General features: G+C 52.6%; 1 protein-coding gene across 1 annotated transcript in view; it reads right to left on the bottom strand.

Moving 5' to 3' along the window:
• The window catches only part of CDH23 (cadherin-related 23), a 223,734-nt gene that overhangs the window by 201,870 nt on the left and 12,072 nt on the right, over positions 1-9,792 (bottom strand). Inside the window, exon 2 of the mRNA XM_009894006.1 lies at positions 5,182-5,253. Within this exon, the coding sequence (XP_009892308.1) occupies positions 5,182-5,253 (72 nt within the window). The remainder of the gene's footprint in view (positions 1-5,181; positions 5,254-9,792) is intronic.

Raw genomic sequence — 9,792 nt, 5'->3', positions numbered from 1 at the left:
AAAAAAAAACCCCACCAGTGCACCTCCCTTCTCCCATCACCTGATCGCCTTTCCCTCTAATTGCCTCCTTTCACCTTTAATAATCAGGCTCACTTCTTTCTACTCCTTTTTTTTTTTTTCCTCTCTTTTTTTTTTTTAACCGGGCTGGAAGCTGGCGAGCCTGCCCCCAGTCCGCAGCAGCCTCATTAGGTGACAAAGTCAAGTGCAGAGCACATAGGAGAACGATGACCGCAGCCTGAACCAGAGGGAAAAAAAAAAAAAATTAAAAAAAAAATCAACCATTCAAGGGACGCAGAGAAAAAGGTGGCAGGAGAGAAAGACAAGGTTTGGTGTTCACCAGGCTGTGTCCCGAGGGATGGGTTTTCTTCCATACGCAGCCAGAGCCAGTCAAACCTACAGGCTTGGAGAAATGCAGTTTGGCTGCCAGGCATCAAAAGCAAGGCTGGGCACGAGGAAGCAGAAGTTTGAACCGGTCTGGCCAAAATAGTTCACGCCTGTTGATGGGGGGGGTCCCCGGAACCAGTCCCAGGAGGTGAAGAGACAGGACCAGGATGCCAAGCGCAGCCCTCGGCAAGGAGACGCGCTGGAAGCGATGAGGCAGTGCTTCCCCACTGTTACCCCTCCTAACCACCTTTGGTGGGAGCCCAGACAAAACCCAACATCCTACAAGTAGCAAAAAAAAACCCTGTGTGACACCTCCCTCGCAAACATCCACCAGACCAGATGCGGATCCAGCAGGTACAGAGCATCACCTCCATCATTACCCCAACCGTGCTGCAACCGCAAAGACATTGCTTGAGGCAAAGGGACAGCAAAGCCCGGATGACACCAGCTGTCCAGGTTTCCTTCCTAACTTTGCCGCCACCTTCATGCCCTGCGCTTCAGCATCTCACTTTAAGAAACAACCACCAAACCACAGTTCAGCATCCTCTTCGCCTTCCCAAGCTCCCGATGGAGGGAGATGTTCCCAAGACACAAGTCCCAGCTGTGCTCCTGCACAAACCCGCTCGGGGGGGGAGACAGGGACAGGATGGAGGAGCAGCCGGGGCTCCTCCAGGGCTCCATCCGTCACCAGACAGGGATTTTTCAGCACTGCCCTCTTTCCTGAGGCAGCCCGTTTGTTAAACACCTCGAGAAGCGGGGAAGCACTAGAGGCAGCGCTCTTGCAAAGGCACATTTAAATCTCAGCCTCTGGAGTTAAGTACCTGGAAAGAAAATGAAAAGAACCCCGACAAAATGGGTTATTTAGAGCTAATGGCATCTCTGGAGGCTTCGGAGCGCACTTAGTACCTGGCTGCTGTGCTGGGGCCAGCGGGTTTTGAAGGGGGCAGAGGAGGCTAAACTCCCCCCCAACTCTGCCAACTCCTCTATTGCAAAATATATTTCTTCATTATTACCGGTGTACTATATATAAGTCATGTCTTACAAATCCAGCTGCATCAGGTGCTGGGAGGCATTCGAACCGCCAGCCTGCGAGCGCACGGGACCTATACGTTAAGAGAGGAGGATGCCCGGTACCCGAGAGCCAGGGAAAGCTGAAGGAGGGTCCGGAGGCAGGACACTGCTTTGGGTTGCAAATGCCAGGATAAAGAGCAAGGCTATCCCTGCGCTGCTGGATGGTCAGCGTGCGGTGGGAGGTGATGGGGAAGAAAGTGTCGGAGTGACACAGGAATGTAGGTCAAAAGATACGTGCTGTGATGAAGGGAAACTATTCCCCTCAAGAAATAAAAAAAAGGGATGCTGCAGCTGAAGCCACAGCCCCACCAGCCCTGTCCTCCGGGCCAGCCCCAACACTCATGTCCCAGCCACAGCTATTTCCAGCTCCTCCACAACCCAGACAGACCACTAAGTCCTCGGGGCACCTTCAGGAACCTTCTCCCCACCTCAGATCTGGCCATAAGGTCTTACTCTTGTCACCCGACTGCTGTCAAAAGGTGCCTTGTCAGTCTCTGAAACAAAAGTCTTCCACACATGTGTCCTGCCACCTGGTCTAGGATCCCAGAAGTTGTCCTTTCACATTTAATCCAGGACAGTCAACGTTTTGTTGGCTTTGGGCATGCTGGTCCGTGGAGTCACAGCCACACCCCACATACCCCAAAAGCGAGTTCGCCCTTTCCCAAAGGCATCGCTGTGAACCAGCCATCATCTGTGGCTTCATCTAATGGATCACCAGTTGGATTTTCCTTCTGCGAGGCTGCCACAACCGCCCAGCTATACCCTGGGATATACCATCACTGTATCCCTCAACACAGCTCTTGCCCATGGTCCCCCAGCAAGGCGCACGGCAGAAAGCCATCACTTCCACCACACGCTTGTGACCCTTTATTCCTCCTTCAATGCTACCAACAGGCTGCAAGGGACCACGATAAATGTTGTTTTGATGTGCTGGGAGATTTTCTCCCCTGAATGTCTTCCATGCCTGCTCCATGTTATTCCTGCAAAACCTGTTGCTTCTTTGCCCTTCAGAGTCAGGACTCGTGGCAGGGGGGATAGAACTAGATGATCTTCAAGGTCCCTTCCAACCTAAACCATTCTGATTCTATGTCCTTGGCCATTGCTGATGCGAGAGCATGGTAACCATGGAGGTGTTCTTCTAGCTAGCATCCCCCAGGTCCTTCCTAACCTGGGCATGAAGGTCTCTGCCCATCTCTGGTGACCACAGCGGTACTGGGTGGGAGCAGGCTGACTCCACCACCACACCAGACCTAAACCATCCTCTTCCAAACCCACCAAGCCCACTCAGGCTGCGCTTCTGCATTTACCCAAGCTAATTGCTTTGCCAGGTCTACTGGGAAGAGGAGCTCCATCACCTGCAGTCCCCGGGGCACTTTAGGAGAGAGGTGCTGAGGCACTGCTGGATCTACAAGCCTCCAAATCCCCGTTTCCCAGCGCTGCCTCCCCAAGGCTTTGCAGCTTGCCCTTGCCGATCTGCTGCGTCCAGCCAGGCACCCGGAGCAGGACGTGCCCACACCACCCACGGCTGCTGCCACCGACCGCACAGCGAGGGACGATGAAGGAGCAAGTCGCCAACCAAGGCCAGCACAACCCACCACCCCACCTCCAATGGGCTGTACCGGACCACTCGTGGCAAGCGATCTCTCTGGGGGGTGAAAGGACTCGTTGGGTTGTCTTTGTTGCTTATTTTTTTTCCCCCCTCCCGCTTCCAGAGGAGTGACAGGGCAGCTAACTGGTGAGGCTCTACTTGATCCAACCCGACACCAGAGGGAGATTGACTGCGCTTGTCAGTCACAGCTAATGTCATCCACCGACTGCTTAATCAGGCTGCCAATCTGGGCAAGCCATCTTGAGGCTTTAGTATAGGGGGAAAAAAGCAAAACAAACAAAAAAAAAACCAAAACACAAAAAAAAAGGCTTTATTCCAAAGGGCACAGTGCTATCAAATGGCCACACGCTCGCTATTGTTTATCAGCGAGCGCCACACAGCACACCAGACCTAAACCATCCTCTTCCAAACCCACCAAGCCCACTCAGGCTGCGCTTCTGCATTTACCCAAGCTAATTGCTTTGCCAGGTCTACTGGGAAGAGGAGCTCCATCACCTGCAGTCCCCGGGGCACTTTAGGAGAGAGGTGCTGAGGCACTGCTGGATCTACGAGCCTCCAAATCCCCGTTTCCCAGCGCTGCCTCCCCAAGGCTTTGCAGCTTGCCCTTGCCGATCTGCTGCGTCCAGCCAGGCACCCGGAGCAGGACGTGCCCACACCACCCACGGCTGCTGCCACCGACCGCACAGCGAGGGACGATGAAGGAGCAAGTCGCCAACCAAGGCCAGCACAACCCACCACCCCACCTCCAATGGGCTGTACCAGACCACTCGTGGCAAGCGATCTCTCCGGGGGGTGAAAAGACTCGTGGGTTGTCTTTGTTGCTTATTTTTTTTCCCCCCTCCCGCTTCCAGAGGAGTGACAGGGCAGCTAACTGGTGAGGCTCTACTTGATCCAACCCGACACCAGAGGGAGATTGACTGCGCTTGTCAGTCACAGCTAATGTCATCCACCGACTGCTTAATCAGGCTGCCAATCTGGGCAAGCCATCTTGAGGCTTTAGTATAGGGGGAAAAAAGCAAAACAAACAAAAAAAAAACCAAAACACAAAAAAAAAGGCTTTATTCCAAAGGGCACAGTGCTATCAAATGGCCACACGCTCGCTATTGTTTATCAGCGAGCGCCACACAGCCGCACACCTCCTGGCCTCCCTCTCCTCCCCCCCAGCACCCGGGGGCTTTAGCCCATTCATGCAACAATCCCAATTTTCACGGGGCTTTGCCGCATGTTTACAGTACTTACGCGTCCAGGGATACGCCAGAGCCCGGCCCAAGAGGCACATTTGCCGCACCAGACGGCGGTTGTCCTGCAAGCTCCCACCCCGGCGGCCAGGCTGGACCCCGCATCCCCCCCACCAGAAGCCCAGAAGACCAAGAGCATCACGCTCGTGGGGCAGAGCCCAGCAGAAAGCTGACCACCGAGGCTCTGCCCCTCCAAAGCCCTTCCCTTCCCTCCGGCTGGAATCAGAAAAGCAGCTCAGAGAGGAGTTATTTCCCACACAGCATATATTAAAACACAGTTTGGGTAATAATTTTGCTGCTGAAAGCACAGAGAGAGCCCTGTCGGTAATAGCTCCGCTATCGAAGAGCTAACAAGCTTCTGGTTGACGTCCTTGCCTTGCATCCATTCCCTCTAATTTCCTTTAGGTTTTATTTACCTAAAAATGACCCAACGCCGTGCGTATCATGACGTCCACCACCAGCTTTGACTTCATGACCCCACATCTGGAAGTTGCCAAGGTCTTCCCGCTGAGATACACACCAGGAGCACCTACTACAGTTGGGTTCACCAACACATCATCCTGTGCCTCCAAGCCTCTTTCCAGCCCCTCCCGGGAAGGGCCATCTGATGCCACATGTGTCTTTTTACCGACTGCTGGAAAAGCGGCTGTGTGGGAACACAATGCGCAGGTCCCCGGGACCACATGTGATGGAGGCGAGGAGTCTGCTTACCAGTACCAGCCACATCTCCCCAGTCTCCAGAGCAATATTGCTCTACCTTTAGATGTTCACCAACAGACCACAAATGCAGCAAATATTACCCTTGCACCTCGCAAACGTGATACCCGAGCAGGGAAAGGGGTGGGGAGAGAAGAGTGTGGCACTGGACAGACGACTTACCCAGAGAAACCAGCTCCAGGAGCAAGAGGGGAAGCAGAAAGTTGCCGGCAGCAGTGTGACGCTTCATGGTTCCTGTCAAAGAAGAAAGGCAGTGTCAAGTTCAGCGCTTTATGGGTGTTACCTTTCCTTCCCAAAGCAGGCTCAGGGATGCAGCCCTGTCCCAGCTTGCACCTTAGTGTCCCAAAGCCACATGGGGACACCCAGAAGACCCACATTTTGATAATGCTTGGCTTTCATAAGGGGCACTTCACTCAAGAGCTCCACCACCACTTTTCTTGGTTCACACAGCCCCAACCATCCTCTTGGCCGGCACCAAATCAAAACCAGGATTAACCTGGCGTAGGCAATATATTTTTTTATTTTATTTTCCACTTTCCAAAGCGCATTGGCTCATCTCGTGGGAGGGGATGAGCCACAGTGACCTCTGTGGTCAGGCCCAGAGGCTGAGATGAGCCACCCGAGCACCCAGCGGGATGTTGAGGGTAAGGAAGAGCCACCACAACCCAGGAGCAACGAGCAATTGGCACTGGGATTTAAGATGTTTTGGCAGAACTGTGTGGGAAACTGGACCCAGAATCACCGAAGAGGCACCGGGATTTGGGACAGCAAAGCAGAGCCCCCTCAAACCCCTCAAGACCACCCTGGGGGCTGCAGGACCAGCACTGCGAGAGCACTGGGAGCAGACAGGCTTGCAAACGTGCCCGTATCCCGGCTCTGCCTCTCGAATTTCCCCAGCGTCACATTCAATACAACACGCGGCTCCTCACGAGGAGGCAACAGAATAAAACAGTAACAGGCAGCTGCTTAGCACGGCTGCGTCCTCCCGGGGCTTTCACACCATTAAATACAAAGCTCTTTCCGAACCAACCTTACAAAACCTCGGCAAAGTCCCGCTTTGCAAGGAAATTCATACGAGATAAATGGTATTTTAAAACATTCCACCCCGGAGAGCATCGTAGAACCGTTCGGGCTGGAAGGAACCTTAAAGATCACCTAGTTCCAACCCCCCGCCATGGGCAGGGACCCCTCCCACTAAAAGTATGAATCATGTACATTACGCACGGCGTATAGGTACCGACAGAAAACCCCCCAGTGGCAGCTCACACCGAGCCCGAAGCACACGGGACATCTCAGCCACCCGTCCCTAAAGCTCTCCGTGTTTCCGCAGGTTCTGCGAAAGGTGTGGGCTGGGGGAGGGAAAAATAAAAATAAAAAAATAAAAAAACAACCTTTTCCTACCGGCTCAGCGCATCCGTGCGGTGGCAGAGCCGGGGACCCGCCGGGCAGAGCGCGACGGTGACAGCCAACCTTTTGGGCAGCAAATGCAGAGAAATGACCCACAGTGAAAGGCATGAGCGGCTCTCCAATTGAGATCAAGCGCCCACCTGAGCCGTCGGGGCTGAAACGAGTAATTAATCCCACCTTCCGCTCACCAGCCTAAGCGGGGGACTTGTCGCGCTGGCGGCTAGGTTGCACGCATGGCAAGTTTTGGTTCTACCCGGCACTCGCGGCACCCCAAGAAGATGCACAAGCATCCCCGTGGGGTGGTCCTTACCTCTGCCGGGGAGCCCACGCTCCAGCCCCACCACCTCTACGGACGCTCCTAAAGGAGCTTCCGAGCACGAGTTACACGTATTTTATTTTTACCGGTGGATGTGTCGGAGAAGACAGTTCATAACAACTCTATCACTGTGGAAAAGGCCCTAAAGTCCAATTCCTTCATTTATTTTGCCACGAGAACGTGCCTAGAAGGAAAAGGTCTGCGCCTAGGCAAGAAAAAAAACTGGTGCTGCGGTCTTTGTGTATCTTTAGGAAATTCGGCACAAGCCTGAGAAGATATTTGGGATCAGCACCGCTTAACTTTTCGGGGTATCACGCCAGTCTCCCTGGAAAACTTGCCACTGGTCTGTGACACATGGACAGGGCAGGAGACTGCAATTCTCCACCCCTCGACAAGTTTCTGACTTCTGAGAGCTCAATGCCAGTAAAGCATCAAAAAAACCCCCGATTTTCTAAAAAAAAAATCTCCACTTCCCCAGGAGCCAGACATCCTATCAGGCCCTATAAAGCTCCAGATGCAGCCAACAAAAGCAGAATAGACTCTTCTAACAAAGAAAAACTCCAAACTTCCCCATTTCCCCCCCTTCTTTAATAGGTTTCGGGGGAGGAGAAAAATCTCAGACATAGACAACGCCGCCGTTTGGGGTCCCTGCATCCCCGCCGTGGCCAGCGTCAAGCCCGGGATGCAGAGCTAAAGCACATCGTGCTGCAGCCAGAAAGGATGCGCTGGAGACGAGCAAGGCAGCCCAACCCCGAGCTCTTCCTCCGTGCCTTCTGCTGGACCAAAACGCCATTGAGGAGATCGCTAACTTTCTTCTCAGACAACACCGCTATCAGCCCAAGTGAGCGGAAACACTATTTCCCGGCTTCACAGAGCACATTTAAAAAGCAACAGGGCAGTGGAAAAACAATTTGCGTGATGGAGAAATAAAGGCAGTTGACAGCATCCCCTTTCGAGTGTCATGATAAATCTAAATATTGTATATTCCGAGTCAGTCACTTCATTATGTAAGTAATTGCCTGAAATGTCATTTTGATTTTGTCTGTCTTCATTAATATTGCAGCTCTTCACTGGTTCTCCGAGACGGTTCACTCGAATATTGCAAATTTAGGAACGGGATGGCGAGATCTCCGGGGAGAACTTAAAAATTGTGACTAAGAGCATATTAAATCGCACCTTCTGCCTGAAAGAGGCTCTTTGTAGGAAGCATTCGGTGCAGTTTCCAGCATAATAATGTCTCTGGGCAAGTCATCTCTGGGAACTTAACTGGTGTCTCCTGGCTGCAAAAGCACTAATGTTAAACCAGAGATTTCCCAGTCCGCTGGCAACCGCTCCCCAAGGCCCCGGGAAGCAGCAGCCAGAACCGCGTTAAATGGTGATGGATGGGAACCGGAGGAGCTTCTACCACCGAAAGACTGCTCTGCAAAGAAATCCAAGGCTTGAAACTTTAGGCACCAGCTCAGGTCGAGCAGAGGTTTTTCAGCCCGCTTGCCTCAAATGCCTCCTTCCCAAGCCTGGGAAGTGTTGGGTTTTTTTTTGTTTGTTTGTTTTTCACTGCTTGAAGAGCATCTCTGCATCCCTAAGCGTGGCAAACTTCCCACCTACTTGGCTTTACGCAGACAGGGCCCGGCCTGCACACACTCCGGTCCTCAGCACGCATTAATCCCGGTGAAGTTGGCGAAGGCGCTCCAAGAACCTTCCAGCAATCTCACCCCGGTGAAAACACCGGAGTAGAGATGTTCCCGCTTCTTGAGCCCGGGCCACCTATCACTCTCAAGGTGCTTCAGCATCGAGCATGCAGCCTGCGCACCTGTATCGGTTATGTTTAAATGCGCCGTTTGGGGTGCTCACACACAAGTGTGGCTCACACGCACGCAAAAACACGCTTAATTGCCTCCATCAGAGTGGCGGCTGTGCCTCGCTGGCAGAGATGCTCTCCTCTCCCCCCGCCTCCCCGGTCTTCCCCAAACAGCACCGCCACACTCGCGCCTCCAAAAATTTATAGCGTCAGCCTCTCTGTTTGCTCTGCGCCCGTTCCAGGAGCATAAAGAAGAAATGAAAGTGTAAATCAAAGCGTCTCCCAAACGGCTTCCACGCGAGGAAACTACGCGCCTTCCCAAAAAGTCCCTTCTCCGGCGACAAACGTCGTCCCCCAAAAGAGGGGAGCTTGGCAGCCAGCGCTGCCCACCTGCAGCGTTCCCTCCTTCGTAGGCAGAGTGGAAGCCCCTGAGATGCTACCAGCATCCCACCATTCCCGTGGCAGCCGCTGGAAGACCCCTCTCCCCCTCCCCAGCACGCCATCCATGCCCGCTCTCCCCAGCTCCCTCCACCTTGGAAGAGGACCAGGAGATGCTTCAACCGGGGCCACCACCAAACGCGCATCAGAGAAGCTACCCCCACGATCCACTTCGGCAAAGCGCATCGCTTGGCACCAACCCTCACTCCAAAACACAGCAGGTTTGCAGAGGCGCAGCGGCTCCCCCTTTCCCAGCTTCCTCCACTCCTCACATGGAAGCGCCGCTAAAAAAAAAAATCACCTTTTCTTCTTATTGCTTCTTGGCCAGGTCTTTACAATAAGTACAATTCAAAAGGGGGGGGGGAAAAAAGCAAAAGTTAATTTTTTTTTTTTTTCCTCCCTCCACGTATTGGCATGAGCGATACACAAATCATAATTCCTAAAAATAACAAATTGCAGAACAGGGTAATCAGAAGTAAATTGATATTGATAAATAAGCTTTTCTTCCGCGCGGTAGGTGGTTTATTTTAATCTAATGAGTTTTATATTTTCTGAGCTTTCAGATTCCATGATGAAGAGCCGTCCGCGCTAGAATTACGAAGCACTTTGAAATATTGTAATTTTATGGCTCATTTTGTCAGGACTCTTGAAAATGAGATTTGTTCCCAGTGAAAAAATTTGCCCTTTTTTTTTTTTTTTAACTTTTTTTCTTCCCTTCCATTCCCTGCAGCGAAGGAAAAAAAATTCCCTTGTTAAATAAATACAGGCCAGCGGCTTTGTATGCACGCGGCGGGGGGAGGGTGGGGGCAGCACA

The sequence above is a fragment of the Charadrius vociferus genome, unplaced genomic scaffold (genome assembly GCF_000708025.1).
Source record: "Charadrius vociferus isolate BGI_N301 unplaced genomic scaffold, ASM70802v2 scaffold611, whole genome shotgun sequence".
Taxonomy (NCBI): Eukaryota; Metazoa; Chordata; class Aves; order Charadriiformes; family Charadriidae; genus Charadrius; species Charadrius vociferus.
The sequence above is the reverse complement of the archived record's forward strand: the minus strand, read 5'-3'. Positions and strand labels throughout refer to the sequence as shown.